This window comes from Calliopsis andreniformis, chromosome 1 (genome assembly GCF_051401765.1).
Source record: "Calliopsis andreniformis isolate RMS-2024a chromosome 1, iyCalAndr_principal, whole genome shotgun sequence".
Taxonomy (NCBI): Eukaryota; Metazoa; Arthropoda; class Insecta; order Hymenoptera; family Andrenidae; genus Calliopsis; species Calliopsis andreniformis.
Window position 1 is genome coordinate 1,506,032 of NC_135062.1, and position 18,982 is coordinate 1,525,013.

The following is an 18,982-nucleotide window of genomic DNA, read 5'->3' on the forward strand; positions in this document are numbered from 1 at the left end:
TGAAAAGGACACCCAAAACGCACCCATTTTTGCTGATATTTTTCACTTTATTTCAAAAAGTAAGGGTCTAGGAGAAAATTTGACTATACCACGCGATAGAGCAAACCTTTCTACTAAGGAAAGCATCAGGCGAATGTCCAAAATTATTTTTGTTTTCAATATAGAAATAAAATAGTTTGGCGAAACGCGCGGCGGCGACAGTGGTACTCAATGACAGCGGCGCGCGCGGAGGACGCCTCGCCTACCGCCTGCCGTTCAGCGGTCCCTATACGCATTGACGTCATTGAGTACCACTGTCTCCGGCGCGCGTTTCGTCAAACTAGTTTATTTCTATCTTGAAAACAAAAATAATTTTGGACATTCGCCTGATGCCTTCCTTAGTAGAAAGGTTTGCTCTATCGCGTGGTATAGTCAAATTTTCTCCTAGGTCCTTACTTTTTGAAATAAAGTGAAAAATATCAGCAAAAATGGGTGCGTTTTGGGTGTCCTTTTCACTTTAATTGTTATTTAAACCTATTTCGATGTTTATACTCTAATAACTATTTATATTATTTTATTCGGGAGAGTCCACAGAATCATTTCGTGCAAAGAGTAACTAAATAACTACTACGGTAAAAGCAGAAAAAAATCCCAAAGTTGAAAATTTGTTATTTTTTTCAAAACTGATTTTTTCAAAAACTGTACGTTCTGGGGAAAAGCGGTTTGCAGATTCGTAATCAGCACGTCGAAATCTATAAGAAATGTTTATTCACGCTTACAAAATCAGACCCGTGTTGAACAGTGATATCCGAGTGATTAGTCATGCACGGTCTAAAATGTTTTATTAGGCTTTCCAAATTTATCAGAGATCTATACTGAATAATAGCCCTCAGTAATCGTTGATATTGATCAAGAATATCGCAGTCTTTTTTGTACAGATCGCTACAAACCTATGGCTTTATTAATTTTCCTCTTTGATGTTTAGGTGAGGTTTGTAGAGGAATGTACATTCGATTCGTAAAACTCAACAATCTATTGAAACTTCCGCTGACAGGCTTGCGAGACGGTAACATGTGTCTGGCGAATGTTTATAGACTGAGGGTCCACGCTGAGCCCCTAATTCCTCGAAAAATCGCACGCATTTTTTTTTTTTTTAATGGCTCGCTCGTCGTCGTTGTCATAGTGCGTCACTACACCTCGCAACATCGCTTGCGTTACGCGTCGCAACCTCGCACTTCGACACGTCACACCTCTATTGCCGTTTTCTATTAAGGACAAAATATTCACAGCTTGACTATTTTTGTTTATTATAATAGGATCTTTAAATATTAAAAAATTGTAAGAAATGTCCGAAAAATAGGCTTCTAATTTAAACGTATATTTAGATTCGCAGCAGGGTACATTCCATCTACTATCAATGTTCGTATTCGCAAGAGTAGATACTTGAGTAATGTAGAGTTCTACTCTCTGATTTTACGTACCGCAAACCTTACCAAATTATCTACTTCTGTACTGAATACGTTCCTCCGCAGCTTTTAAACATCGTGCCTCTATTACCTATAAGGGAAGAACTTTTAGTTTAGGGCTACGTGCAATATTTTGGGGTAAATGTAGAATAACATGAGATTTAAATATATTAAGCAAATGGTGACGCATTTTTGAATTATCATAATTCACCCCGTCTGAACGTATTCCAAACAAAAAGGAGGTAGCGAGGACTATAGCAAATACACCACAAACGAAAGGATTTCATTGTTGTTTAATTGTTGGAAATCGAACAGTGTCTTCGTTAATATTATAAAATGGATATAATTTTTTTAAAAACGTCTCGTGATCATTATTGTTAGAGTTGTCTCTAGTAGACAAATATTCTACGGTTCAAGAATTGTAAGGTTTGAGGGGTTGGTAACAACATCTCCTAAGATAACTTCACTTCGTGTTTTAGCCATCAACATGGCTATATGCCTTTACACTACTATTTTAAATACTTAATTATAATTATTATAGTTTATAATTTCTCATGTAGAATAAGTATAGCAATAAATGTTAAATATTAAAAACTAAAATTCTAAAAATTATGTATTTTTTTTATGTGAAATGAATCATAAAGATGGTTTCTCCATCCTAATAACGACAAATCCAGTGTCCATCCACGTCAAAAGTCTAAATAATATTTGTATATGATCCTCATGTGATGACAGAACAGGTCCAATCATTTCAAGAATCTGTATCTCCTACGTATCACATGATGGTAAAACTTTTAACGATATTATGAAAAATTTCCACGTGACTACAGTGCAACGAACCTCTTTCACTTAAGATTTTTTCTTCCTCATTTATCAATAATCTAATTTTTTTAGACATTTTTGTGACTGCTTATGACATTTCAAAAAAAAGTATTTATCAATTACAAAATATACTTTCCTAACATCAGTGATGTTTAGGAAACGTGCCAGCGAGCATCTGACAGTGCCCGAAATTGTCTGCAGACTAGCCCGGACGCCTTCCCCACTTTTTAAAGAGCGGACGTAGAGTAGGGTCCCTTGTGAATGTATATGTATATTAACGCCTGTTACAACTATAAGTACGCTCACGATGGACGTAAAAGACCCAACAAAGACGCGTACTATTCCTGTTCCACAAAAAGGGGTACGTGCCAGGTAATACAGTACTGTCTTGTAAAAGAGCCGCACTTCGGGACCGGTACACTATTTTTTTTTTATCTCTTTTCATCTTCGGCACGGCACAGCAAGGAATAGAGACGGGTCATAAATTTCATTCCAATATTGCCAGGATACATGTGTAAGAAGAAAACACAGAATTAGGATACTCTGGCAGGGTGGATAGCATTCGACTTACACTTGTCATTTAATTGTTGGATCATCAAATGTATTTCCCAAGACATTTGGCGATCCATTTGTTAGAATATCGCTTAGATCCTCGGATCTTCCTCGGGTGTGAAACCTCGCATCAGGTTTCTTTTGTTCAAAACCACAAGATCGCATACTTTGAGATCATTTCCCGTGATTTTGTAATCTCGCGATCTGATTTTCGAGTTAAAACGTTAGAAATTGTTTCGTCTTGGTAAGATCTTTCTTTATTTTTTAAATTTGCGACCTATTTTCAAATCTCAACAAACACCTCAGATTTTTAAAAGCTCTACAAAAGTAAACCGTAACAAATATAACAAAGTGTATAAAAACGCTTTACGTTTTGGGCTACGTATACAAGTGCGCCGCTCAGACTATTTCTACGGCTCCCCACTCTGCTGCCGGAATTGGCCTTGAAACTGCTCGCGGACAATCCCGGGCATTTTAGACCGTTCGTGCCCGCCTCGGAGCTACTTGAGCATCGCTGCCTAATATGAATTTTCTCGCAGGTACACGTTCTAAAAATAAAATTTTCGTTATAAGCAAGGAGCAACAAATTTTGAATTATATATTATTTCGCTTCAGACAATTTAAAAAAGATATACAAAATATACAAAATTATATATTAACAATTAATATAATTAATTAAAACAATAAGTAATATTGATTATACAAATAGTACATTATATAATTAATTTCAGTACTCTTACGTTGCAATTCACTTTGCATATCATGATTTCGATTTTGATGGTCCAATATTCTCTCAATAAATATAAAACCCTCGAATCTGGAGAGCCACATTTATCGCATAGGTTCTACATTCGTTATAGTTTGCCATACGTAAAAAAAGATAGTCGGCGAGAGAGAGAGGGACTGAGAGTTAAAGTAGTCGGCGAAGATTGAAGGTCGCATATCGATGAGACAATATTAATGCATGAACAAAAATGTATTATTTGTGGTCCTTTTTTACGCAACGTTTTTTATCATACTCGTGATATTTTTCTGATTAAAATGATACTAAACCCAATATAATTTAAGTTATATTTATTTATGTTATACATATAATTTTAGGAAATCATACGTTTCACATACGCCTTCCCCATTCCATAACTAGATGTAAGGTGATATACGTGGGAAATAACGCATTTGTATATATAGATAAATAGTTTTATACAGAAAAGACTGCAGCTTTTATAGAACCAATGCTTGAACAAGAACGATTCAACACGTCGTTTCATAAGAGCACTTATTATTGTTAATATTTTGCCAAAAGTTTCTTTACCCGGTATATACATGTTGGAACCTTTAACTTTCTGACGGGGAATGTAACACAGCACAGAGAAAAATTGAGGATCAGCAATACTTTATTGGGTGGCTTGCTCAAAGGCCTGAGGGCCAATTCGACATTACAACTACCCTAAAATTTTCTGTACACACATCGAAAGCTTCGCCACAAATATTTCAAGAACAGAGATCTATACATATTATGAAGCTCATACATAAGATTGTTGTATAACAAGTTGTATCAGTTCAATTTGTCAATCTGCGTGTTTGGAGAAATATTAAAAAGCTGTTTCAAATGAAAACACCTTTTTTTTCGATGAGGGGGAGGTGTTGTGTAACAACGTCCAATGGTAACTTCAAAGGACACGAAATTTAAACTGAATCATGAATGTAATACAGAAAGAAGTTAAGAGTGAAGTTAGTATAAATTTATAGATTTGAATTTAGTTTAGAAGATTTTCAAATAAGATATTTTAGATTTTAGGTAATGAATTAATAAATCAATATTTGTTTAGGAAGATTTTCTTAAACATAAAAGCTTCATCTTTTTCCCCTCTCTTTAAGAAAATAGACTCATTTCCAAGATGTAATGTACTCGTAAGATAAAAGATTAACAAACGATGATGTCAGTGATAACCAATAGGAATTTATTAATTATTAAATAATATTCTTATTGGTTGTTAGTAATTAAGTTCTTTGAAAAAATCAACAAGATGTATTTGTTTTGATTTGAAAAAGCCATTACTTTGTACACTTAGACTCAGTTAATCAGACTGATCAGAAGCATTTTTACACTTCTTGCTTTACAAAATATAAGTATTATATTTATAAGTAAATGTAATCCGAACTATATCATATTTGATATTATTTTAATCAAAAAAATATCAGGAATGTAAAAAGGCGTGTAAAAAGACCCAAAAATAAAAAATTTTTGCCGTTGCATTAGTACTGTCTCACGCGGATATTCGCTCCCGGACCCTATTTACACTATTCGGCGGTCAAACGTTTGTGCCGCCCCTGCCGCCGCATTAATCGCATCACTGGTTCCAAAGTTAATTATCTTTATCGAAAGCATACTGTATATCCTACTGTACTACAAACGCTTATTCACTACGCACTAATTATACACAAACTCGTTCTATGCAGTTTCATGATTCGTGTGGTACTTCACTTTTATTCTCAGACCACTACACTCGTATCTCCTGCTATAACACAAACGCTAATTCACTACGCACTAATAACAGAATACATTCCGCACTTCAGGGCTTCTATTTCTAAGTTGACCCAACCCTCCAACCCGCCAAGGGATTAACAGGCCTTCAAATGATGATATCCCCCCCGCGCGCCATTTTTCGATTAAATAAATAAATATGTGAATGTGTAAGTGTACAAACACAGATAAATAGTTAGATAGACAAATAAATAGATAAATAAATAAGTAAATAAATAAACAGTGGCAAAGCAAATAAGTAAAGAACGCAGTAGCGTCTCCTAATAACAGCTTCGTAGCTGAAGCCACTTAGCGGCAAAGATAGGAAAGTTAGAAAATTTATGTTTGGTCAGACTTAATTGAGATAATACAATCACTCCTGCACGTCAACTTTGAGGACTTAAAAAATGGGTCAAAAAATTGACAGTCCTAAAAAAATGACGGCTCATCTTACTCACATGGAGCCAAGAATATACAGAAAATTCTTGCGACTTTTGTAAAATTAGGAAGGGTGCAATTTCAAACAGCCTAATGGTATTTATTTTGCGTTGGAATCGTTTTACAATATGCGATTTTTTATGATTTATTAATGTGTTTTCTAATATATCCTAATATATCTAATATAGCTATACCCTTTACTTTATGATACTATCTTTTGGCAGATCTATAAAGGTTTGAGAGGGGCCAATTACATATTTTCAATTTATACTACTGGATTTGTAAAATTTTAGTCAATTCACTTCACTTTTTGCTTGAATTACTTACGAGAATTTAAAACCGTTTAAATTTTTCGCCTTTTTCTCGATCGCACATGCGCAGTGACGCTTGCTATTTTTGTAAATCAGTTAATTACTGATGTTGGCTAAACTATTGTAAATTTCGAAAAAGTGAAGATGCAATTTTTCTGTCCAATCAGATATAGCAAAAAAAGCAGTATTTTAGAAGACATCGGTGTTTTCATGTACGAAATTTGGAATTTCGTCTTTAATTTTTTTGGAAAAACTGTGAGAGTGCAATTAAAAAGGAACGTATTTTTGGAGGGTGCTATCAGAGAGAAATAGGTTAGTTTTTTTTGGAAATTCATACATCTGCAGACTGAGCTATGGGTGGTAAAGGATCTCTAGTACTCCATCTGTGCCCATGTTTTTGCCTAATTTTGTCGGTAAAGTCGCCTCTCTGCCATATCTGACTTTAGGCCATTAAAAGACTTTATGTATTAGATACAAAATTATATCTACACATACTTACATTACTTGTCTGAATTATATTTATATTATTATAAGATGTATTTTAGGGAACATGTATGTTAAATTTTTATTAAGTATTTGTATATTATAAATATGTGATACGTATATAACATTATTTAATGTACATACTTGTACTAACTGTTATATATAAATATTGTTGCTTAATACTTTCTACTGCTTGTATAAATCTTAGTATAAGAATAATCTGAGTTTACACAGTTCTAAGACGAAGAAAATATTTATATTGTATGATTTTTCCCTTTCTCAAAAAATATGTATACTTTTTATAATATTATAATACCTGTCGTATTATATTTACATAAAACATGAAACATGAAACATGAAACATAACACATAAAACATAAAATGATATAAATATTAATATTTTATTAACAGTGTTAATCAAGAATGGGTTCGCTTTTATTAATTTCTATCATATGCACAGTGTTTTAGAAATAGCTGACTAAATGTTAGTGTCATATTCTACTTTCCGTAAAAATGAAACATGGTCATATAAATATACAGGGTGTTTCATAATATGTGGGACACATAAAGAGATGTCTTATCTTATCTGCCTTCGTTTATGAGATATAGTGAATTTTCTGTTTTAATTACCTTTACAGACGATGCTCAAAATGAACACCTTGCATTTGAAGACAAACCCACACTCATCTTGTCATCTATCTGGTTACTCTCCCTATCATTCTTGGTGTTTCTCGAATTTGTTAGAAGCCTTGCTCTATTCTATTTCGTAATATTTCAGCATTTTCAATCGATGTTACGTATGCAGTAGATTTTAAATGCCCCCACAAATGAAAATCTAATAGATTCAAATCCTGAGAACAAGTAGATCATGCTATAGGACCTCCATGACCAATCCATTTATTTGCAAAATGTTGATTTAAAAATTGTCTAACTACTCGACTAAAATGCGGCGGAGCTGCATCATGCATAAACTACATACGAAGTGTAATATTGACTGAAACTTCTTTTAATATTTTGTGTAAACGCGTGCTCAAAAAATCAACGTACTTTGTGCCTATTAGTTTCCCATAAAGAAAAAATAGCCCAATTAAAAATCTTGCTTACAAACTAGTGCGGTCTATGGAACGAGAGGTCGAACAGAGAGTTTGCTCTATTTATAAAATTCATTATACCTCATAAACGAAGACAGATAGGACATGTGTTTATATGACGGTTTTCATTTTTTTAGGCATACGCGATAGTGGTACCAGCTTTGAGACTAGTCCGATCCCACTGTCGAGTAGATAGTAGGAATTTTGGCTTCATATTACATCGGAATGAAAGTCGGTGGCTTGTTTTTTTCTTACAGGAAAGGACAATGATTGAAAGAGAGAAAGGGACTGTGAGTTAAAGTCCAAGAGAGGTTTAAATGTCTGCATATCAGTGAGGCAACACTAACATAACGTCATTAAAAAGTGTAAACTCTCATTTTTGGTTTTCTGTGAATAAAAATTTCACTACCATTTTGTGGAGAATTTTCTAATCAAAATGATACCAAGCATATTATGATTTCATTTATATTTACCGATTTAATAAAATAACATTTCTTTCATTACACATAGGGCTCTTCATAATTTACAAATGGTCAAAATTTGTCATACTTGGTTTCACTTTCACTTGCTTTAACATCGGAGCTAAAGAACCTCTAAGTGATGATGATAACGAAAAGCAAATCGGTTCAAAGCGTACAAAATCGGTTTACGAAACCCGATCTATAAAGTATTATAAATATAAGTATATGTCATATAAGGTTATCAACACATTATTAAAGCTGAGTATATACTAAAGTGTCAAACGAGCTGGTACTTGCATATTATTTTATATTGGTAAAATACTATATGTACATGTATCATTTCTTCTTTTGGTATGTACCTATAATTGTAAGATCTACGAAGGATAGAAAATGATCCCAAAAAGTTTCACAGTGCTTCATATTACAAGTAGAATTAAAACAGAATGTATTATTAACATTTATTAAAAAATAAATATGATCAAAATTATATCATATCTGCTATTATTTTAGTCAAAAAAATTTCACCAATCAATTTGTGAAATTTTCATTGATGAGAAAGTAAAAACAAAGAAATTTTATCAATACATTAGTATTGTTTCACTTCTACGGAACCTCGATAGATTAACACAGGCAAGCTGTCACCAGAATCCCATTCGTTTCAAAGGGTCCTCCCGCTAGGAGTAGGGATAGACCCAGTACCACTAACGTGTAGCTCCAGAGGTCCGCTATTGTGAGAATACTGTAAATAGTTTTTGTTTATTTCAAAACCTTATACAGATTGCTTGTAATATTAAAGGCACTGTTAACATTTTACAAAGCACGTAATAAAAGTCGAAATACATATGTGTATGAGGCATTTTTTAATGTCTTTAACAGCTTCTGAAACATTGATGCAAAGCTTGTATTGATCACTTTGAATAATTGATTAAATTGAGTTTTCAGTTTCTATGATACTTTATGATAAATAAAAATTGTTTAAGAATGAAGTTTCAAAACCTATGTTTATATGACCTCTTTTTATCCTGAGGAGTAAAATATAATAACAAACAGTTTAGTTTTTTGTTTCTGAAATTCCTTGTACATATGTTACAATACATATTAAAACTGCTTATAAATAAATTGTAATATACAAATAACTTGTTACAATCATTATCAATATTGTGAAAATTATTATTTGGAGATAATGTGATTGTGTGTAGAATATATTTTTGGAAAATTTTATAAATTTTATAAGTTGCATTTTTATAAAACATTTTCAAATAGCGTTCACAATCTAAAACATTTAATAGACGAATACAGTAGTTATACAAACATTCTTCAAAAACTATCATTATTAAATTCACATCTTTACCTTAAAAATATGTTAGATCATCCCATAAATGATGTTGCTGAAGATTATTATTTTATTACTAAACAAATTATTTCTATTATTTTCGGGCTGACATGATATTAAGCAACTTAAAAAGTATCAGAAGTATCAGTAAATATTCACATCACAAATTTTGCTAATAAGAAAATATAAAACTAAAATAAATCTGGAAGACATTTAATGTGTAACAATGAATTCATTCATATTTTGTAACATAGGATAGTATTATTCTGCATAAATTTTATTCTTAAAAAAAAAAAAAAAAAAAAAAAAAAAATTGATTTATGATATTTTCAAAAACGAAATAAAAGCACATTATTCGAAAAATAATTGCAAAAAATATATTTATATCTTACAATTATAGGAAATTGTAAATCAAAAATAATTTACTTACTATTAAAATGGCATGTAAAAATTCTTCGCATTCAACTTTTCTCTTTTAAAATTTCTTCATTTTCTATTTTTATTTCTCGCCCCAATAAATCATACTTTGAATGGTTTGGTTCTGGATCTTGATCTGTATCTGAACTACAATCACTATCACTGGAATCTTCATAAGGACCAAGACCAGGTAAAATTCCAATACATTTCATGCCTCCTATATTCCTCATTACAGTTTTATTTTGCATATGAGTATCCCTTAATATACCACTTTCATACTCTAAATTCTCAATTATTGCCTGCCCATGTACTTGTTCATCTTCATTTTTTGACATGTTTTTATTTTCGTCAGATGATAATTTTCTCTTAACGCCTCCTATGCAGAAAAAATATTGAAGTATTATAAACACTGAAGACTATGCAACATACTGGATTCGAGTTATACCTAGTAATAATGTAATTTTAGTTCTTTTGCTACTACTACTGTTACTACTATTAATCCAAGTTTATGGTTTCAGCACAAAGTTTCAATCCTTTTATGATAAGACCGAATATGATAAAAGGGCCGAAACTTTGCGCCAAAACCATAAACTTGGATTAATTATAATTTGCAGTCGATATACCTGTATTACCGTTACTATTACAGTTACTATAAATTATATAATTAGAAGTATCTACATTAGTATTCGATGGAAGTTGCGCGTAAAATGTAAATTCCGTGGGCGTGGTACAGGTCAAGTGAAAAAAATTCTACAGTTCGAAAGAAACCAAAATAATAGAATCTTATTGTCGTATGAAGCTTCATTTTATGTGATAATATATTTTACCGCATAACAGTCGTCCACTGTGATTATTAATATGTCATTTTTTATCATCAATAATTAGCTATCAATTAATCCTGACGAACTTGTATTATATACAATAAACTTAATATATGTTTAATCTATTTCAAATCATAAAATCTTTCTTTTCCCACTTGTACCTCGATTTACAACAGTAAGTAAGAAAGAAAAGGAAAATAAATAAGAAAGAATAAGAAGAGATCAGATAAGACGAGAACTGATGAAATGCATATTAGTAATTTTTTTAGAATATGTTTCCAATTGACGATTCTTGAGTAAATGCTATGGGGTTCATCACAGTCGTTTTACCAATAGCCTTCGCACTCCGTGGTCAGATCCTCTAGGAACAAGTTTCTTATTCTTTAATAATACGGCGATAGGCGGCTTGTTATTCCTAAACACTCTCTTCCTCTAAAACTCTAAACAATCCTATGCACGCGATAGTTGGCAGACCCAACGTAGTCATCCGCCACTGCCTGCCGGCAGGCCTGTTTGGTCTCAATCACTTTCTTTCTTAGCCACACACCCAAGTTCCTATCATAAATCTCTCAAAAGGTAGAATAGCCTCGATTAACTGTCTTCGAGACTCTTCGAAAGTAGACTGTCGCTACATGCACATAAGTTTAATGTTTTATCTATGTCACAAACACTAATGTAATGTACAATTAAATACAAAAAGAATATAATAGTACTTCACCTTGTTTCTGTTTTTCAGAGCGTTTCACTACAACTCCAGCTAATAACTTTAATTGTGATGAACGACTACTGAAAAATAAAATTTATATGCCAAATATCATGATATTCTTATTATTAGACATTTAAAATTATAATTGTTAAAAATTCAGATATAAGTTAATATATTACCTCCCAGATGAAATATTTTTATTCACGATTTGAGGATGTTTTAATTCTTGTTTTAATTTTTCATTTAGTGATTTTTCTTGCAATGAAGCAACAGCTGCTTTGAAATCACGCATTTCTTTTTCTTCCTCAAGATTTTTTTTACGTTCTTCTTCCAATTTAGTTCTATCTACTAAATCTAAGAATTCTACTTCATCATCATCTAAACCTTTTATCATATTTTCTAAAATTAATAATTTTTATTACTAAAAATAAAAAGTATATTTTTATTACTAAAAATAAAAAGTATATGTTGCTAAACAACGTTAAAAAAGAAATGATAGCATTTTAATATGAATTTGCATGTTTCATTTTTTAACTTACTTAGTTTATGTGCTTCCTCATATTCTGCATCCCTTTTATTTTTTTGTTCTTGTAATCGTTCGTATAAAGATCTTGGGTCATATGGTTCTTCTGGAGCTTCTGTAGTAATAATTATATAAAATTATGTTTAGAATTATAATGTTTTGTGAGTATGTTAATGCCTTTATTGCAATAAAATTTTATGAAAACTTATCTTTACAGTATAAATTTATTGTCACAGTTGACAGACATGGTCTGATACTTTGAGGGTTCCAGTCCACATCGAAAAGACTAAAAAATATTTAATCAACATAGGTCCTAACAGTAATTCTTTTAATGTAAATTAACTTTTATTATTTATGACTATTCAGTATCTTTGTAGATGCAAACATAATACAACCTTCATATTTGATATAATTGATTTTTAATATGTTTTCTTTGCATTTTAATACAAAATATTTGCAAATTATTGATCAACGTACATTCTGAGATATTCCTTCTGTATCTCATATTATATAACATACATTTTCTATTCATTATCATTATTCTAGCATACTATTTATCCACAATGAGTAGACTTTAAATAAGCCCATGAAAAGAAATTTAAGTCAGGAAATCAAGGAGGCCAATCTACTTGACTTTTTCACTCTATCCACCTCTTTATGAAGGTTTGATTTAAATATTGTTTCACATTAATTAAATGGTATAAACAATAACAATAACTTGCACCTATTATTCTACTTGATAACAAAAATTAGTCCTAGGGTTTGATCTCTCAGAATCATAGTTATTTTAAAAATTTGTAATTGCACTTTTTGTAAATTTCATTGTATTAATAAGGAACATGGTGAGAAAGAAGTTTAAGTTTTCAGTATTTTACTATTAACTATTGACAATTTGTCAATCTCTTTGGATAGTCATAATATTTGAAGGTCTGTACACGTTGAAGATTATATGGATAGTATTATAACCACACAGCCATTGAAATCCTTTAAATATTTGCTCCTATATTCTGTACTATCATTCTCAAAATATAGTCTTTATCAATTATGTCATAAATTATCAGTTATCATGGTATAACATAAAAGAATTAAATTTACATACATATATATACATTGAACCTTTTGGAATAGTATAGGAAATGGAGTATATATAAATGACAGGTTATGTAAATGTTCCTATTGATATGCGTATCTGTCATTTTCATATTAGAATAATAAGCGAACATTGTTAATAACACAAGAACAAGCTTATCATACTAGATAAATATTTAAACTTTCTACTATGTTTGCATTTATGAAGTAATTTTTGTTAATATTAATAACAAATTCCTCTATTTATCGAGAATATATTGTGAGAAATTCACTTATGATACTGAATGCCTATAAATGTTAAATACTGACTTCATATTGCAAGGATTGTTTTTGGGACCTATATTGATTCAACATTTTTATACTACTTTTAGTACGAATAATAAATCTTTGAAGTTTCAAACTCTTTTTCTTTAATACCCTATACGTAGATCATTTTTCGATAGACTTTCTTTCTCTTAACAGGCAAACACATCATGTTTTGAATGCTTTTTGAGTAAGAATGATATAATGTAAAACAAAAACAAATAATAACCTAATGGTTGATCTGCAGTTCGTACACGTTCCCATTCTTGCTGTCGTATCCTTCTTTGCTCTGCAATCTCTACTTCTGATATAAATCCTGAACTCATTGTGGACTACAAACAAAAAGGAAAAGATAGTAAAAGTTTCAAATTCATATTGAGTGTAATGTATTTTAGGAAATGATAGCTATTCACTAAATGCTATGTACAAACCTAGAGTTTAAAGAAAATACTTTCTATCGGTTACAATTACATTACTTGAATACTTAAACATGTAATTATATTGCTTAAATATTTAAAAGTTTTTGTTATACTATAATTTGAATTAATGAAAATCATATAGGTTAACACTTATAAAAATTTATCTGTATAAATAAATTGCATACCACATAATGTATGTTACATAATACATACATATATGCACATATGTAGTACAAACTATTCGAATGAAATGAAAACTTACCACTTTTTTCTTAAAAATAAAAGTTCAATAACACAATATGCATATAAGATATTATTAATGCTTCCTCTAGCAGTATCTTGAACGTTCCGAATTTTTTAAGTTGATACCACTACATGTAAATATGTTCCATCGTGCTCTGATTATTCAAATTAGTTTTTAATTATATTTTCAAGTTTTATATTCGATATATTAAAATTATAAGCTCTAAAGCTTAGATCTCAAATGCCTAACGTTGAATAGTCTGTAGCAGTCTGTAGTCTGTAGTGGTCTGTACAGGTCCGTTGCAATAGCATTTTTCTAGGAACATTTAACCTTAGACCATACAGGTGATCAGCTTAACTGTGTTACGATTCTCGTTCGTATGAACTGTACTTTACAATCTGAAGATAGCTATAGACATCGAAATATCGAGGTTCAATGTAGAGCGAAATTCAAAGATCCCTTATAGTTCGCAATACTTAATAGGAAATAATATTATTAAGATGTATTTTGTCTTTATATTATTATCTAGAGACGCGGTAGCGTCTCGACGCCAACACTCTGTATACAGGGTGTCCCAGAATAAGTGTAAGTCCCGAGAAGAGGTGATTCCTGGAGTAATTCTAAGCAACTTTTTCCTTAGCGAAAATTTCCTCCGAGCCTTAGTTAATGAGTCATTATTGAAAAACATCGACCAATCACAGAGCGCTTATAGCGGACGGACGGCTGTCCGGTGACAGGGCACAAGCTGCGCGTAGCGTTCACTACTTGCTGTGCTCGAGTCTTGTACAAGAAACTCAAAATCTCTATGTTATTGCTCAATTTCTCTTAAACTAATAGATGGAAAATTATAAAAAAAAATCAGGAACACGTTAGCTATCGCGACACATATTATAGATTTTTTCAGATTTTTAAATTAATTATCTAAGTTGTGAAAAATAAAAAACGAGGAAAAAGAATTTAAAAATGCCGATTTAGTAAAGTAATGCCATAGTAAAAAAGATAAAAAGCAATGTTTTCGTAGTTCCTACGTATTGTACGTTATTTTACTGTGTATCAAAACATTGAAAACTGTACAAGAATACTTATTTCGTAATGAATGAACGAAAATTGGACGTATTAGTTGCTGTAATCGGTAAAAAGTACGAAATATTTATTTTTATTTTCTTAATTATGACGGACCAAGGCAAAAAATATTTAAATAAATTGATATTAATAATATGACTCTAGTAATATGAGTAACTACTATCGGTAAAACTCACCCATTCGAAGAGGAATTCACCTGCTGCTTGAACACTTGCTCCATTGAGTCACTGTGCCGATCCCGATCATTAGGGGATGATGCCCAGGTAGCGCTGATCGCAGGTATATAAGACCACATGAAGATACCTTGCATTTACAACACTTCGCGGTCACTAACACTGATCACTTCACTAAACGAGCACTTGACCTTTTAATGAAAGAGAACCTGTCAAGTGTCGAATGACATTTCGGATGTACCGGCATGTTATTTGTAGTTGAAGCTTATGACAGAACGGAGAAACATCCTCAATCGCACTAGTTTCTGAAAATTTATGCCATGCTTGTGCGAAATATAACAAATTGGAGCCAGAATTATCATTTAAAACATTATCATTTGCTTATTTTAATTTAAGTTTGTAATTAACTAGTTGATACATCTTCTGCGATTCTTCATTATATTTGTTGGCTTCATTATTAATTAATTATTAAGTTGTACGCATGATGAAACGAACATATTTCCAACAAATTACACGTATATACAGATGTATGTGCAGTTAAATTAAATAATAGTTTGCTCAGAGAAGTTGTTTGCAGTTACCCTGATAGTCCTGCGTATCTTTTTCGGATCTGCAATTGCCTAAATTATTATTAGTAAATCGGCTAACTTTGTGACATTTACATTTATTTATAATATGTACGATATTAGTGTTTATTACAAATTTCTCGTTTTTTATTTCAGCTTTCAAATAAAGTGAAGAAAGTACAAAAAAGTTCAAATAAGTAAAATACACGCGCTAAGCTGCTTTGCGCTATTTCGAGTATTAGCTTTACTGGCTGCATCGCGCCTTATCATACATATAACATCACTCGATAGGCTGCATTGCGCCGTGTTTCGAGTATAGCATAAAATATAAGCTTTACTGGTTTGCATCGCACCTTATCTTATAACATCATTCCATAGGCTGCATTGCGCCATGTCTCGAGTATAGCATAAAATAACAAAATAAAGCTTACTAAAAAAACGTTTGAGTACTAGAAATATAAAAGTATAATTCGTCATGTCTGGAATTAATAGTATCATTAATATCTTACCGCTCAGTTTTGATAATATGCAAATTATCATTAAAGGCGAATGGTTAACAGATGATCATATTGAATATTTTCATAAATTATTACAAGCTAACTCTTATTATAGACCGCGCGATTCATGAAGGGTTCAATGCCCTGATACAGTTCAACCAGCTCCTGAAAATCAGGATCACATACAGATTTTGCACAAATGCGATAATTTTGATACCAATGCAGGGGACACTGGGTTTGTTACTTTTATAAATATGATGAAAGAAAACTTTATACTTATGATTCTCTTAGTTACAAAAAGTTGCATAGTCATCATGAGATTTATTTTGAGAAATTATACCCGTTTTTGAACACACATTACGGCAAAATCGACGAAAAATTCATTGAATTTCAACGTGTACAAGTTCAACTTAACAGTCGCAATTGCGGAGTTTTCGCGATTGCAATTACTGTTTCGTTATTATTCAAAATATTACCAGACAAAGTAACGTATAATCATGCGTTGATGCGTTAACATTTGATCCAAATGTTTCAATCTAATCGTGTAGAACATTTTCCATGCAACACATCGTACCTTCTCTAAAACAGGTCGAAATAATTTCAGGCAGAGTAATTAAGAAACAAGGAATGGAGGAGAATAGAAAATCGGATGTTGAAAACTGGAAACATGTGCAGGCTCATAAAATGAATCTAATGACAACGAAGTTTCTTAAAGATACGTAAAAATGTACAAACGATTGTAATGAAATTAATAATACCAATACATGTGATTTAAAGGATTATTTATCCTGTAGTCACAACGATTTGTTAGAAAACTATATACAGGATAGTAAATATGGGATACAAAACGAAATTATTCAGGATCAACAATTAACACGTTGTGTACATGAATATGAATCTGCAATTGGTAGTACAATTAATAAAAGTCCCTCTTATGGAAATGATCCTCCATTTAAAATCGAAGGAGATAAAATATCCCGACTTCAAAATGTACCATTTAGTGACAAAGAAGTCGACATACATACGAATATAATTCAGACAGATCTATTATTTGTTTTCAAATAAAAAATCAGCAATGTATATGTACCAAGTAATAGGACAGAATACATGTCTAATTACTATAAAAGACATAAAGAAGAAAATAATTTAAAAAGAAGAACTGTTTATAATGCAAAGAAAGGGAAGTGTAACATGAAAAAAGGCAAAGATTGTAAAAAAAACAAATTGTGATTATTATAACGCACGGGAAGAAGGTATAATAAAAAAGGAAAATGTGCATTATGGTGCAAATAAAGAAGTGATATCCAAAAAGAAGAAAAATTATTATAACGCACAAAAAGAAGGTATAATAAAAATGGCAAAGGTGGATTATGATGCAAATGAAGAAGTGATATGCGAAAAGAAGAAAAGTTATTACAACACACATAAAGAAAGCATTAAAAAGAAGGCAGAAATACAGTATGGTGCAAATAAAGAAGTAAAATGCGAAAAGCGAAAAAATTATTATCAGATAAAGAAAGAAAGGATAATAAAAAAGTCAAAAGTAGATTATGATGCAAATATGTATATAAAGAAAACAAAGTAATATGAAGAAAACGAAAAAATTATTATCATGTAAATAAAGATGTTATCTTCAAAAAGCAGAAAGTATATTACGATAAAATACTTAAAGAAAACTATTATAATAAAGTATCATAGCGTCGTGCTGCTCTGAAAACGATAAAAAAGTATCGTTATATTATTCTAAGAAATAACGATATAGCAACCAAGAATAACAAAGAAACGTACATTAGAAAACTTTCAAAAATTATTCGAATGCCGTCTCGAGAAGAAAGTAGATTGGAAGCTGAGCGTACAATAAAATGGTGCTTTCATATTAGGCAAAAATATATTTTGGAAATGAGGAAACTGTTGAAAGCTTGTAAAGAAAAAGTGGAAGTGTCCTTAACGCGTGCAGCAGAATGTTTAGAAGTTGATGACAGGATTAATGTTCTGTGTGGACAACCCAGGCATACATCTTCTTCAGAATCATATTTTGCGAAAAGTTCGTACTTTCAGCGATTCCGAATCAATTATACTGAATTCAGAAGGGAAAGTTATAAACGTTCTACCTGTATTGCAATCGTAGAATCCGACAAAAGCATGGCATTGTAGCTATCTTTGTAAAACAAAAGATACTGAAATTCTGAATAGAATACAGGATTTCTTCAAACAATTGTTAGTATGCTCATTAAAAAAAGTACAATATAAATTGAGTAACCATATCAGTAGCTGTTCTAATAAAGTGCATACTGAAAAAGTTGGCCATTCTCATGGTTGTTACATCAACCTTTAACTATGTAAGTCCAATTTTTTAGTCTCGGAGATTTTGGCACCTCACTTTCCAGGTTTACGAAATTTGAAAAGAATAATATACAGAATAGTGGATATTTATAAACAATTACATAATTTAGATAAAGCTTTAAACGATAGTGACCTTGAAACACTTCAACGAATAACACTGCAAGCTCGGAAAGAAGCTGAAGTATTACAAAAAAATAATACTGAAATAAGCTTGAACGAAGAAGAGATTACATCTCGATATTATTTAGCATTTAAAGCTTTCGCAAAGCGATCTATGGACACACCACGCATCCCATGCGTTTCCTGCAAGAAACTCTGTTTTGAAAGGGAGGTTCTTC

At 31.4% G+C, this 18,982-nt stretch overlaps 1 protein-coding gene across 7 annotated transcripts; it reads right to left on the bottom strand.

Moving 5' to 3' along the window:
* Positions 1–736: 736 nt before the first annotated feature.
* Positions 737–14,244, bottom strand: LOC143177400 (PSME3-interacting protein). 7 transcript variants are annotated; one of them, XR_013001563.1, is made up of 8 exons: positions 14,001–14,244; positions 13,549–13,651; positions 11,944–12,042; positions 11,584–11,803; positions 11,417–11,484; positions 9,891–10,253; positions 2,286–3,367; positions 737–1,536 (listed from the first exon to the last, which is right to left on the bottom strand). XR_013001563.1 is itself a non-coding variant. In XM_076375298.1 (7 exons), the coding sequence occupies exons 2-6, from the start codon at positions 13,643–13,645 to the stop codon at positions 9,922–9,924; spliced, it is 816 nt and encodes a 271-aa protein (XP_076231413.1). In that variant the 5' UTR covers positions 13,646–13,651; positions 14,001–14,244; the 3' UTR covers positions 1,723–3,367; positions 9,891–9,921. The 7 variants fall into 7 exon arrangements, 5 of the variants coding, with proteins under 5 accessions (XP_076231413.1, XP_076231434.1, XP_076231395.1 ...); XR_013001565.1 differs by lacking the exons at positions 737–1,536; positions 2,286–3,367 and adding exons at positions 9,230–9,400; positions 9,479–9,536; XM_076375298.1 differs by lacking the exon at positions 737–1,536 and having other exon boundaries at positions 1,723–3,367.
* Between the last annotated feature and the right edge of the window lie 4,738 nt (positions 14,245–18,982).